Here is a 14602-nt window from a genome sequence, read left to right as displayed (position 1 = left end):
ATACACCTAATGACAACCATCTTCTTCCATCAGGCAGAAGATACGAAAGCATGAAAACAGGTACCAGGCTCAATGACAGCTTCTATCTTGGTTTTACAAGATTCTTGAATGGATTTCTTGCACATGAGCAATGGACTCAACATCACAATCTACCTCGTCGTGGCTCTTGTACCTTGTCTATCTGCACTGCACTCCGTAACTGTAAGACTATATTAACATCATTATTGCTTTCCCCTTGTACCACCCTGATTATTTAGGTTTTGAAATGATCTGTACAGATGGCAAATAAAGCAAAGTTAGCTTTTCACTGTATCTTGGTACACCTTAATTAGTTTGGCACAACATTGTGGGCAAAAGGCCTATTCCTGTGCTGTACTTTTCTGGATGACGATAATAACCAATTCCAATTACATCCCACCAAAAAGTAGCAACGTTGACAGGCCAGAGCTCTGACAATGCAAAGAATGGGCACTCAGCACGGGTGAGGTATTGAGTGAATGTTAGTTCTTCATCCCTGCTGTGTCATGGTACTATGTAATGGGAAAAGAAGCAAAGTGAAATGTTCTTAGCTAAATCCTTTCAGTGATACAGGATCAGGTGAGATGTGTGAATGTTAGTTCTTTATCCCTGCTGGGTCACTGGGTTGTGCGAAGGGGAAACGAGGAAAGCTAAATGCTCTCAGCCAGATCCTTCCAGTGCTATAGGATCAATGCACAATGGAGACAATTTCAAATGTGTAACAAAACAAAAACTTTAATGAAAAAAACAATTCTTCAAAATATTCTTTTAAAACAAAGGATATTAAGTAATAAGATGTCAGCTGAAACAGATTATTATGCAGACATAATTTAAAGAATATATATTTTTTCCTTTGTAAGCAGTCTTTTTACCCCACACTTGCTCACCATGCCGGTGTCGAACGGATTGAGACAGACTGCGAGAAAGCAATGACGACCCAGATCACAGAAGTAACATATACAATGCATATGGCACAGAACTGGCACAATATTTTTCCCACCCCCCCCCACCCCTCAGTCCCAGAATATCCTTGGAATTGGTGCCGCCCCACTCTCATCCCTTACTAGTTTCCTAACCTCACTGGCATCTTGAAGCTCAAACCAAGGAAATGACTTTTGGGAAGCTATTCTATGGCGGGGCAACTCTGGAAGGGGCAGAGTTGTGAGGAAGCAGGGTTTTCAGCTGCCTTCGCTCCTGTAGGCTGGCTAGTGGGGGAACCTGTACCAAGTCTGTGGGTTCCACCTTCCCAAATGCTGTTGCTCCACTTGACCCCAGACCCTCCTAGCCCAGGAGGGGTGTGTAATAGATGTACCCAGGAAAATAGTAGGACCATGATCAGGGATGAGGAAGTTCACCTAAAGACAGTGGCAAAGGAATGGAAGGGTTGTGGGAAAGGAGGGTGAAGGAAAAGGAGACTCATTTTTCCAGACAACTTTGTCAAGTACTAGGATCAACTCCTTGGTGAGTGGGAGGATCCTGAGTGGAGAGGACAAGGGAACAAGTTCAAGCTATGCATCTCAAACCCCCTCCATCCTCCCGAATTTCTGGTGGTCTTGGGCATATGGAGCAAGAACAGCAGTCTGTCTTACCCCCTCTTATCAAGGATCACAGCTTAGGAGTTTAGTGAAAGGCAAATGTAGTAATTACAGAGTAAATTTAAAACTCGTATGCTTAACACATCCAGATTAAATGTAAACATTAAATAAAGTGAGCACAGCGAGTCAGTCAGCTTTGGAAAGAGAAGACACTGGCCACAATACAGCTAGTCAGCTTCTTTCCAGTAACAACCTCCCCACTACCCACCCCCCCCAAAGAATATTAACCCATTTTCCATTCATTGTTGCTGACTCCCATCCTTCTGGCCTTTCACCTTCTACTGTATGCACATTTAAAACCAGTCTTCATTTAATGAACTCCAGACCATGAGTGAGAACCAATGGCCAGGTATACAAATGCACAGAATGCCAATGTCTAGCATTGTTCAGAAACAGGTTTTTTTTTCTACCCATCCCAGTTCCTACCTCCCCAACCCTCAAAACAACTCATGATTTAATTTAAAGAAACAAGAACACCATTGTTGGCTGTATAATCCAGCAGCCAAGTTGTTTCAAAATGGCTATCCTTATGAGTCAGAGTACAGGCACAAAAACATTTTGACAATAGGGACCAGAAATGCAATCAGATGTGGACCACTGCTCCTTCAAACACATGCAAAAGGGGGTCTGTTATAAAGAACATAAACAAAGTTTAAAGCTGCAGTACCCTACAATTGCTGCCAAGACTACAGTATCCCTATCCCAACCTCCCATCCAAAGTACAGACAGAACCTCAAGAAACCAATTTATGATATGCACACAAAAAGGTTTCTGCACACCACACATGACTAGACTGCACTGCACAGAATTCCTCTGACCACCAGCCCACTTCTCACTGACTCAACATGCAATCAGGCCCAATGCATTCACAGTAGCCCTATCAGTAGTGCAACTACCCATCAGCTAGGCCAACTGGGAGATAATTGGCTAGAACAAGATTTGATCCCTGATGAGGGTGAGATGGCGCCCATTCATAGACATTCCATTGTGCATTTTGCAGCAGGGGACAATGTTGAGAACTAAACACATTCCCCACACCCTCATTCTCCAAACCGTACAACTAGTCTGAGATTAACTAAGAGTTCAAGGGCTTATTTGCTGAGCTTAGTACCATTCCTGACAGCAGGTTGGCTTGTTTAGGTTGCGCCCATTTTAACTTGTCAACTGTGAGAAAGAACCACAAATAGGTGGGTTGCGTTAAGTCATGGATGGAAAAGATTCCACATTTTTATAACCACTCAAAGTTAAGATCACCGACAGAGAAACACAATGACTATTGCCACCAGTGGTTTGCCTCTTGACTGCTGGCTCTGCGAGTTTGGGATGTTGGAAGGAAGGAAGGAGGTAATTGGAGGGGTATCTAATATGTTATTTACCCATCTTTTCAAGGAGAGATGTTCCTTCTCACACTCACTCACACACGCACACACACAAACCCCTGGGGCAAAAACACACATGAAGGATATCTTTAGTCTTGTGTTTCATCTCTCAAAATAAAATATGAACACAACTGATAGTGAGGGCAGGAAGGGTGGTCAATCATCTATACATATTATTTCCCCTCTCTTCTCTTTCTTTTCCACGTTCACTCCTTCTTTGATGCTCTCTTTTTTCTCCAAAGCAGAAGGACCATTGGATGCTGTAAGAGGTGAAGGAAGAGAGAAAAGGGTGTCATTCAAGGTGTGACTTGGTATATCCTGATGATAATCAATGTCTTTAAAAGAATCAGTAACTCTACTAAGAACAGCAACCTTCCTCTTAAGGAACCAGATTCCACCCCCCCCCCCCGACTTAACCCACAACACCCCCTTGTCTTTCACATCCTTACTTTGCTTTGAAAAGGCAGAGCTCAACAATTTCTAGGAATGGCTGGTGGTCTATCCATCTGAAGCAATGTGTTCAGTTCTGACACAGCTCCATGGGCAAATGCCACTGGCCTTGAGGGAAAGAAGTGCAGAATACAACGGTGCACAGTGACTGGTATTCCTGTGAGTTCAGCAGATGGTGGATGGAATGGGGAGAGAGAGGGGGTGCCCGCTGGTGGGGCAAGTCACTATGACTGCAGAGGCTAGAGTAAGAGTGTTCCAGGGTGACATCAGAAAGTTCTTCATTTTAATGGACGTATAGAGCATTCAAATCTAAAAAGATTTCTGGCTTTCAAAACATAGGTAGATAGCTCCTAGACTGGGGTGTTGAGTTGCAGAAACAAGAAGGATAGCCAAGAGTTATGGTGCGCATCAACTACAACCACAACCCACTGAAATAGGACAGATTCAAAGGTGGGTGAGTGAGGGTTGCTGTGCTGAGGAGTGAGTGGTCTGCCCTCTAACAGTGCTGTAGCTGGCCAGGTATTTCATTTGTGCCAGCTTACTTTCATTTTGTCACAATGGGTAAAGCCTGGTTCTCTTTTTTCACTGGAAGAACCAGTCTGAGTAGGGACATGAGTGTGCAACAATTGGCAAGTGAATTGTAGACTGGGACAATATTTTTTCTTTGTATAAGCAATTTCTTGATTTTTTGAACATTCCTAGGAACAAACCCACCAATCTTAGCCTGTATCTCCCTATCAGCTATCACACTTCCAATGGTAGCTTTTATTACAGATGCTAAAATAAGAATGTGGAAGACGTTACCCAAGTAAATGAGACTGAAAGCACCACTCTCCCCATACAACATGGATGAATAATGGTACGCAATGAATGGGAACGACACCACCGTACCAGGTAGTGTAAACATGTCTCAATGGACAGCTGGGATCTGTGACCAAACAGGGACTTGCATCAGATCACTTGAATGACAAATTTACAAACACCACACAGCTTAGGATCAAACTGGGAATAGGATTCTTTGAATCCACTACTGGTTTTATTGGCTTATGTGACATTGTTCTCTCTGTCTAGCATACAGTTACTGCATAACTTAAACCTTATGTCACATCACCCATCATAACAAACTTCAACTAGCCCAAATCCACTTCATCCTCAGTGACAGTATGATTCATCTCAGCTTTTAAATAGCAATATTCTCTTCAGTTCTCTTCATCCCCCACCCATACTGATACCAACTGAAATCTGCTAATCCCCTGCATACTGTGAGACAACCTTGCTTACGTCAATAGAAGGCAAAGGAGCTGGAAAATGACAGGTAAATACAAACCAGATTTTCTGACAGACTTATTAACAATAACTTGGCTGCTGGGTTCTGTCATACACAAACTGCGCTATATCTACGTCAATGACCTGCTGTTGAATTACACTGAATATGTGGCATTGAAAAACATTGAAATATGGAATAAAGTAAATTCTAGTGAACCATTTACCTCCCCACAGATACTTCCAGCATTTTCTGCTTGCACTTTGATCCAGTTGCCCTCAAGTGTCAAGCATTAAATAAACTCTGTCCTTTGTGTAACCCAACACACAATGCTTTAGCACACTAACAAACTGTACAAAGTTTATGAAAAAAGATGTCACCATCTGTAAGTAAAAACTAGACAGAGAGATCAAACCTGGGACACCTGTGAGGTGGATCAGGCTTGGAAAATGCCCTGTGGTCGAGGATCAGTGATGAAGGAAATGACTGAGCTAACAGGCAGAGGGATGATCTCTCACCAGCAAGACTCTGGAGGGAATGGGCTATAATTTAATATTCTTTGTTCTGGATCTGAAAACAAATCATGGAGGAACTTGGAGAAGACCAACTCATTAGCATGTAGCTTTTATTAACTCTAAGCTAATTACTTCTTGGGTACAGTTGGGCTTGCTTTGACAGTGTGTTCCTCCTGTGGATCATCGACACCTTCGTACTCTTTGAAGGTGGATATCAGTTATAGGGAAGATCACTGTCAGGAGCTCTGTGTTCTGCAAGAGTGCACCAAGCTCTCACCCAAGATTTCTTTCTTAATGAGCAGAGCCTGGTGAGGCAACTTGGACAACTTATTCAACTAAAAACTTCATGCCATCACCACTTCTCAGGAGTACCTGCCAGATTCTCAATTGACTTCACAGCAGAGGTAAAATAGTGATGTTTGTCCAAATTAATTGTGAACATATAACATTACATGACATCTGCCAGCAAGACTTAAGTCAGCCTTTGCTCAATGTGCAACTTAGAATCTCTGCTGCCATCCCAGCCGTGGAGCAGGTCTGGAATACTGAGGGAAGGATACAAGGTGGGCTGGGTGATCTTCCACTGCCAACTATATCAGTCATATCACAAACAAGAGGAAATCTGCAGATGCCAGAAATCCAAGCCACACACGCAAAATGCTGGAGAAATCAGCAGGCCAGACAGCATCTATGGGAAAGAGTACAGTCGATGTTTCGGGCTGAGACCCTTCAGCAGGACTGGAGAGAAAAAAAGATGAGGAATCAGAGTTAGAATGTGGGGGAGGGGAGGGAGAAACACAAGGTAAAACTGGGAGGGAAGGGTGAAGTAAAGAGGAGGGAAGTTGATTGGTGAAAGGGATACAGGACTGGAGAAGGGAGAATCTCATTGGAGAGGACAGAAGGCCAAGGGAGAAAGACAAAGTAGGAGGAGGCGATGGGCAGGCAAGGAGATATGGTGAGAGAGGGAAACGGGGATGGAGAATAGAGAAGGGGGGCATTACTAGAAATTTGGGAAATCAATGTCGATGTTCATGTCATCTGGTTAGAGGCTACCCAGACAGAATACAAGGTGCTGCTCCTCCAACCTGAGTGTGGCCTCATCATGACAGTGGAGGAGGCCATGGATGGACATGTCAAAATGGGAAGGGGAAAAGGAATTAAAAATCGGAGATACCGCTTTTTCTGGGGGACAGAGTGTAGGTGCTTGGTGAAGCGGTCTCCCAATCTACAAGAGGCCACACCGGGAGCACCGGTTACAATAGATGACCCCAACTGCGTGCTGATGCAGTAGAGACAGAAGAATTGAGAGAAGGAGATGGTATTTTTACGTAACAGGGTGGGAAGAGGTATAGTCCAGGTAGCTGTAAGAGTCAATGGGTTTATAATACACATTAGTGGATAAGGTGTCTCCAGAGATAGAGACAGAGAGATCGAGAAAGGGAGGGAGGTGTTGGAAATGAACCAGGTAGATTTGAGGATAGAGTGGAAACTGGAGGCAAAGTTGATGAAGTCGACGAGCAGGAAGCAGCACCAATGCAGTCGTCAATGTAGGGTAGGAAAAGTGGGGGGGAGTGACACCAGTGTAGGCTTGGAACATAGATTGTTCCACATAGCTAACAAAAAGGCAGGTATAGCTGGGACCCATATGAGAACCCATGGATATACCTTTTGTTTGAAGAAAGAGGGAGGAGCCAAAGGAGAAATTATTGAGAGTGAAGATAAGTTCCACTTGATGTAGGAGATTGGTGGAGGAGGGGAACTGGTTGGGTCTGGTGTCCAGAAAGAAATGAAAAGCTCTGAGGCCTTTTTGGTGGGGCGATGGAGGTGTACAGGGACTGGACATCCATGGTGAAAATAAGATGCTCAGGGCTAGGGAACTAGGAAATCATTGAAAAGATCTGCATCGATGTAGATTGGGAGATCACTTCACCGAGCACCTATGCTCCGTCCACCAGAAAAAGTGGGATCTCTCAGTGGCCAACGATTTTAATTCCACTTCCTATTCTGACATGTCCATCCATGGCCTCCTCTACTGTTGCAACGAGGCCACACTCAGGTTGGAGGAGCAACACCTTAATATTCTATCTGGGTAGCCTCCAACCTGCTGGCATGAACATTGATTTCTTGAAATTGTGGTCATTGCCAACCCACCCCTCCCCCCTTCTCAATTCTCCATCCCCTTTTCCCTCTCTCACCGTATCTCTTTGCCTGCCATCACCTCCCTCTGGTGCTCCTCCCCCTTTTGCTTTCTTCCCTGACCTTCCGTCCTCTCCCATCAAATTCCCCCTTCTCCAGCCTATATCTCTTTCACAAATCAACTTCCCAGCTCTTTACTTCACTCCTCCCTCCTCATCTTTTTTCTCCAGTCCTGCTGAAGGGTCTTGGCCTGAAACATCGACTGTACTCTTTTCCATTGACGTTGCCTGACCTGCTGAGTTCCTCTAGCATTTTGTGTGTCGCTTATTTCAGTCATAGGCTGGGTTGGGACTTGTGTCACAGTTCAGAGGTCTTGATGGTGAGAGTCTCCCCTTCAGTGCTACTGAACATTTAAAAGGCAGATGAGACATAGCATTCAAACGATCAGCTATCACAAGAAGCAAAGTGTGAGTGGGATGGTAGTGATGCTGCACCTGTGATTCCCAGCGTGTTAATAGGAAGCTTGTCGTTACTGAAAGAGATGAGCCTCTGGGTGGGAGGCTGTGGAAAAGGCTGCGGGAGGATGAGGTGCCCCTGGCTTGGGTGGGCTCCAGAAGCGGGCAGCTGAATGCTCACTGGTAGGGGGAACTGTACAGGGCCTTGGACAAAATGGAGGGACAGAAGAAATAAAGCAGGAGGCAGATGGAAAAAAAAAGGGTTAGGATGGGGAGGGGATCAGAGAGGAGCAAGACAAAATGGGGTTTCAGGTATGAGAGAGTGTGCTGGCGGTATTAGAGAGCAGCAAAAGCGAGTTGGTTGCATTACAGGAAGTGTGAGAAAGAAAAGGGGGAGAGGGGAATGAGAAGGGAGGGAGAGGGGAACGAGAAGGGAGGGAGAGGGGAACGAGAAGGGAGGGAGAGGGGAACGAGAATGAGAGAGAGAGGGGAACGAGAATGAGAGAGAGAGAGGGGAACGAGAATGAGAGAGAGAGGGGAGGAGGGGGAAGGAGGAAGGGGAGAGGTGGGGGTGAGGAGGGGTTGGAGTGAAGAGCGAGAAATGGGAAGAGAAAGCAGTAGGGAGGGAAGGGGAACAGGAGTGCGAGGAGAGGCAGAGAAGTAGAAAAATGGAAGAGAAAGGAAAAAAACAACCCTTTTGTTAGTGCAATAACCAAGCTGATGGAAACACCAGTCTCCAACACATTTGCCTAGCACACAGGACCTTCCAAGTGTTTACTCAACATAAACTCATTTTCTTTTATTTTTCCCCCAACTTCCTGCACACCGCCCAAACCCAAAGTGATCCTGATGTGGTCCATTATAGGATAGTGGAGGGCGACACAGCTGATCACAATTTTGTCCTTGGCAAAGGTGAGCATCATTTTCAAGAACATAGTTAACAGAAAAAAACAACACGTCTAATACCTCTGCAGCATGCCGTCCCATGATATTGAGGACAACTGATAAAACTAGGACCTCTGTTTGGAGGATTGTCAAATTCTGCTGAAAATACTGTTCTGAGGGCCACAGGGTAATAGGCATCAGTGACAAAGGTAACTCAGTCAACTAATGAAGGCAGAACAGTAGACATGGTTTACAGACTTCTGTAATGCTTTTGAGAAAGATGCATCATGGTAATGCTGGCCCAGAAGGTTAAGACGAAAGGAATCCAAGTGATGTTGGCCAACTGGATGCCAAATTGGCATGGTGGTCAGAAGAAGTAGTTAGTGCTGGATGGGTGTTTTTCTGAGTGGAAGTCTGTAAAAAGTGGCATACTGCAGGGATCAGTGCTGGGACTTCGCCTTAACATAGATGAGAATGCAGATAGTCTGGTAAGCAAGTTCAGAGACAAGACAAAAATTGGTGGATTTGTAGATAGCAAAGAAAGCTGTCTAATGATACAGCAGGATGCTAACTAGCTGGAAAGAGGGGCAGAATGATGGCAGATGCAGTTTAATCTAGATGAGTGTGAGGTGCATGGTTATTGGAGCTGCATGGTAGTGTAGTGGTTAGCACAATGTTTTACAGTACAGGCAATCCAAGTTCCAATTTCCGCCACTGCCTGGATGGAGTTTATACACTCTCCCCGTGACCACGTGGGTTTTCTCAGGGTGCTCTAGTTTCAAAGACAAACCAGTTGGTAGGTTAATTAGACATTGTAAATTGTCCTGTGATTAAGCCAGGATAAAATCAGAAACTGCTGGGCAGCGCAGCTTAAAGGGCCAGAAGGGTCTATTTTGTGCTGTACCTCAATCAATTAATAAGTAATGCACTTTGAAGGCAAATTCAATGGAATGTTAATGTAGAGACACCTTGGAGCACTAATCTTCAGCTTGCTGCTAGTGGCAACATGGGTAGATGGGGTATTGAAGATATTTGGAACACTTGCTTTCATAGATCAAGGCATTTAGTACATCTTCAGTATAAGATTTTAGTATGCCATCTTACAATATTTCAAATGCAATTTTAGTAAAGTTTTGGTCACCAGACTACAGGAAAGATACTGGAGCAATGTAGATTTATCAAAAATAAGGGCTGAAAATGTAAGGAGAGACTGGATAAACTAGGTTTTCTCTCACTAGAGCACAGGAGACTTAGAGGTTCATAAAATTATGAGTTGGCATATATAGCATAGATATTTTTCTTTGCACAGGAGAACGCAGAACTAGAGCACACAGAAGCTGAGAAGGGAAAAGTTTAAAAGGAGATCTGAGGGCAAGATTTCCCACACAGTGTGTTGGTTATCTTGAATAAGCTGGCAGAAGAAGCATTTAAAAAGAATTTAGACAGGTCTTTAGACATGAAAGGCTTAGAAAGATACGGGTCTAATGTCAGCAACTGAGATTAGCGTAGAGTGGCATCACTGTCAGCATGGATGTGGATTAAACGGGCCCAATTCCAATGGACTAATGGAAAGGAACTCATCTCAGATGACTCATGGATTGAAATATAGATGGATGTGGGGAGGAATGAGATCATCTGCAAGAGTAAGGAGGCAAAACAACACAAATAAATTTGTGCACACATTTCAATTAAAGAAGGGAGAAGGGTAAATGGCTGGGTGATCTGAATGGGTGGAGATTTTGTCCACTGGCAAGACTAAAGTGTGACGGTTTTGATTTCTAAAGATTGTTAGGGTTTAATGGCGTAAATGTTGAGAAAATTGTTATTGTAGGTTAATCCAAAAAGAAGTTGACTGATGAAACCTGTGGAATTTATTATCACACTGAGTAGTTGAGGCAGATACAACAGAAATCTGTAAATGCAAGCCAGATTAACACTGGAGTGTGTCTTGTACAGAAACACTGGTGAGTTGACATGCAACTGACAGGTTCTTGGCATGGATCAGATAGCTTGTCTGCGCTTTGGATGTAGCAATTATACATCAGACCAACTGCAGTTTTGGGATTAATAATCCCACAAGGGGGTGGAGATAATGAACCCACACAGTTTTGGGGTTGATAATCCCAACTGGGGGGGGGGGGGATACTGAACCCACACAATTTTGCGGTTGATATCCCACATGGGGTGTGGGAATATTGAAGCCACAGAGTTTTGGGGTTGATAATCTCACATGGAGACGATGGGGATACTGAACACACAGTTTTAGGGTTGGAAAACCTACACTGGGATTGGGATACTGAACCCACACAGATAAATCTGCCCTTGAAATAAACTAGGAGAAAATTTACATGGAACTGACTTTTGAAAGGGATGCACTGAAATGCTATCTCTAACAAAAGGACTTACTCCAGCCCAATCAACAATGTGATCACACTGTGCCACTCTCGACAGACACCTTGTTGAAAACCATACTGCCCTATACAATCCAAAGATAGAAATTAATGAGGCCTAGGTAGGCTGAATGACAAGAATAGTTTGTCCAGTGTATTAAAGTCAAGTGTTTGGAGACTGGGCTGTCACTTTATAAATATCATGCACAGTTAATCTCCACAGAGTATATATTGTATGTACCAGCTTCTAGTAATAACGGACAATGGATGACGTAGCTATCATTTCAGGTCTTAATTTCAACTATTTACTGTGTTTCTGTGTATTATCTGCTTCCCTCAATCCCAACAGCTAGGCTGTGAGAATACTAAGAGCCTGAATGTTGTGAGAAGAGAGTGTGTATCACTGAAATCTGTACACACATCTTTCAGGAAGCTAGCTTGCATCCTAGCCAACTTCATTATAATACCTGTACTCTCCCATGCTTCTTCTCCAAGTTAAATATCTTTTCAGTACAGATCAGCAATTTTATCTAGAATTAGGCAAGCCTGTTTCTTACTGAATACATGAATACCAGTTCTGGGAGAGATACAGCTTTGTGTCTAATGTTGCCAGGCACATACATTATATACTAGATGCAACAAACCACATGCAGGGACTGAGACATTGATGATTCCACTTCAGCAACACAGCATTAAACCCCTCAATGGGCTACTATCTGACCATCTTTATGAATCCCTGCAGTATCCATGCGTGAAACAGTCAACGTGTTACACACACACTGGCTGATACGCTTGCTTTTTGTGACACTGCTATCATCTACAATACTTCATCCTCATCTATCCTGAGGTATGCTCCTCATTGTCCTGAAAGGCATTTTGTTGAGGTCAGTGTCTTTGGTGCAGTGCTTATCTAGTCGCCAAGTGAGGACTACACCCAGAAAGGATGGTTCTGCTGCATGGCAGTCAGATAATTACACAGTAACTCCTGCCCATCCACCCAACACACTCCTGCCCAAAGACCTGACGTATTTTCTTCTCTGGTGTCTGCCAAGGTGACATTGGTCACCTCTGCACCAGGCCAATGTCAAGCAACAATGTACGGCTTCAGTATCTTATACACAGTGCTCTCTGCCCCAGCAAACCGTACACAAGGAGATGCTGTTTAGCCCTCAGCTTGACTTGCAGAGCATGGCATTCTCAGGCTCCCGCCTATCCATGAAGGTAAGACAAAGCTTTAATTGATTGGTAGCATCTGAATCAGGAGATGATTTTAACTCCTGACCCCAACAAGCCCTGTGAGCAGATTGGAGCTTCAGCCACAAACTCTGGATGGAGATGCATTTCATGCAAGCAGTGGCTCCTTACCATATAAGACCTTAAAGATCTCCTGCCCTTCAGGACCAACGCTGATGTACCTTACCCAATAAACTGGTGAGAAGCTGAGCAAGGCTGACACTTAATCTGCCCAGGAGCCCTCCCAAGTCCTTCAACTCCAAGAGAATGGACATAGAGATACAACTTGTTGAAGTCCCCTTTGCACATGCCTATTATGTCCCAGGCAAAGGAGAGTTAGACAGATGGATATCACAAATGCCACAGTGTCACTAACCTGTTACGAAGGAGCCTCCTGGCACCTGACTGAAATTCATCGGACCGCCTGGTGCGCTCACAGGTGCAGGTGGCCCAAAAGAGCCACCGAAAGTTTGAGATGTTGTGTACGGACCTGGTGGAAAGGTCTAGAATACAAAAACAAATTCCACATAAATGTGATAATGTGATTTATTATATAATTAGATAGATAGTTAGACTTAAACAACTACAGTAACAAGCTGAGAGAATGAGTGGATCATCAATACCGCACTTCAATCAGCGTTGAGTAATGTCCCACAGGAATTCACGAGAACAAGACATTGCAAATCACTATTTTTACTTTGCATACACACTAGAACCTGTGATTGCTCAGGTCCAGGAAGTCCTAACAGCAATCATGATTGAAGTTTATATTTCACAAAGTATACTAATGCTAGGAATGATATGTGGGCTAGATAGAGCAAAGATCTCTCCACACTGTCCCATCAGACACTACCGGTGCGGGTACAGCATAATTTAAATGCAAAGAAAAGCTCCTTTATCCTTCAAGTGAGATTTTTTTTAATAGGTTTGTAGATCTAAGTCTGAATCTATGAAAGCCAGTTTAACTTTGCAAAGGAATTAATTTGGGGACACATGCTGGAAATTCAAGCAACACACACAAAATGCTGGTGGAATGCAGCAGGCCAGGCAGCATCTATAGGAAGAAGTACAGTCGAAGTTTCGGGCCAAGACTCTTTGTCCTGACGAAACGTCGTCTGTACTTCTTCCTATAGATGCTGCTTGGCCTGCTGTGTTCCACTAGCATTTTGTGTGTGTAATTTGGGGACATCTTTCTGGTGTGACAAAGTACTGAAATATCAAGGGAAACACAAGAGAACTTGTTTAGTGGTAAAGAGGTCTATGTGGAGAATTGCAATGGGTGAAGCAGAGGGAGTAAAAAAGAATGAGATCAGAGAGAAAAAATCATGGTTACATTACACAGAGCTCAGCTGTTGCCTGATTTGTTGTGTGTGTGAACATTTACTGTTAATGAATTGGTTACATAACTGGTATGTACACAAACATTTATATAGCCTTTGCAGAAGGGGCTGATGTATTCAAAGTTGGAGGAATGGTCAGAAAGGGAAGACAATGTGAGATTTACCGGCGTATTTGTGGATTCTGTTCCTTTGTTGGCCAATCGGCTGAGGATGCTGCGCTCTGACATCTGGAGGCGAGCGGCTATTGGTGGGACTCGCGACAGCGTGGAGGGGAGGCGGGTCACATCTGCTTTCATGTCACTCAGCAGCTCTTCCAATTGGTTTAGAACTGGGAGACAATAAGAGTGAGAAGCTGGTTGAAATTAGGCAGTTCCTCGGCACTAGAGTTTTAACCAGTCACAATTTTAAATAAAAGGGGGCAGACGTGGTGTAAAGCAACTTCCAGAAGAATAGCAACCTTTCTCCTGAACTCTCTACAACAAGCTGCAGCTGCCATATCAGGGAGCAATGGAGATAGCCTTCATACACAAATGGTACCAGGGTGGTGATATTATATGTAACCACGGTGGGGGTATTTAGAAAAGAGATTAAACTAGTCCCCACTTACTTAAAAACAGAAAGCTATGCGAATCTAAAACCATCAGGTACGCATCTATGCTGCTCTTAGTCTGTAGCTGCCTACATCTTCGCAATTCAAGCACTCATCCAGATACTTTTAAAATGATAACACCATGTGCTTCACACCAATCACCCTCTGGATGAAAAAGTTCTCACTCCTTACCTTAAATCTCTGGCCTCTAGTTTTAGATATCTCAGCTATGGCTGTCTACCCTGTCATTGCCTCTCAGTTTTTGTATAACAGGCCTTTCAGCCTGCTCTGCAAATGAAAACAGACTCTCCTGAGAAATGCACCTCTCTCTCCTCTGAACAACATAGTGGTGA

At 43.9% G+C, this 14602-nt stretch overlaps 1 protein-coding gene across 5 annotated transcripts in view; it reads right to left on the bottom strand.

The window, feature by feature from the left end:
* Positions 1–726: 726 nt before the first annotated feature.
* Positions 727–14602, bottom strand: part of chd3 (chromodomain helicase DNA binding protein 3) — a 130066-nt gene continuing 116190 nt past the window's right edge. For 2 of the 5 annotated variants that reach the window (XM_073048726.1, XM_073048728.1), the window contains 4 exons: positions 13825–13988; positions 12697–12823; positions 7852–8005; positions 727–3252 (listed from right to left, as the gene is read on the bottom strand). In XM_073048726.1, the coding sequence (XP_072904827.1) occupies positions 7887–8005; positions 12697–12823; positions 13825–13988 (410 nt within the window). In that variant the 3' untranslated portion in view covers positions 727–3252; positions 7852–7886. Of the gene's footprint in view, positions 3253–7851; positions 8006–12696; positions 12824–13824; positions 13989–14602 lie in introns of those variants that run through there. The other 3 variants (XM_073048727.1, XM_073048729.1, XM_073048730.1) reach the window with 3 other exon arrangements.

The sequence above is a fragment of the Hemitrygon akajei genome, chromosome 6, assembly GCF_048418815.1.
Source record: "Hemitrygon akajei chromosome 6, sHemAka1.3, whole genome shotgun sequence".
NCBI classification, from domain to species: domain Eukaryota; kingdom Metazoa; phylum Chordata; class Chondrichthyes; order Myliobatiformes; family Dasyatidae; genus Hemitrygon; species Hemitrygon akajei.
Note: the sequence above shows the minus strand (reverse complement) of the source record. Positions and strands in the feature narration are given on the sequence as shown.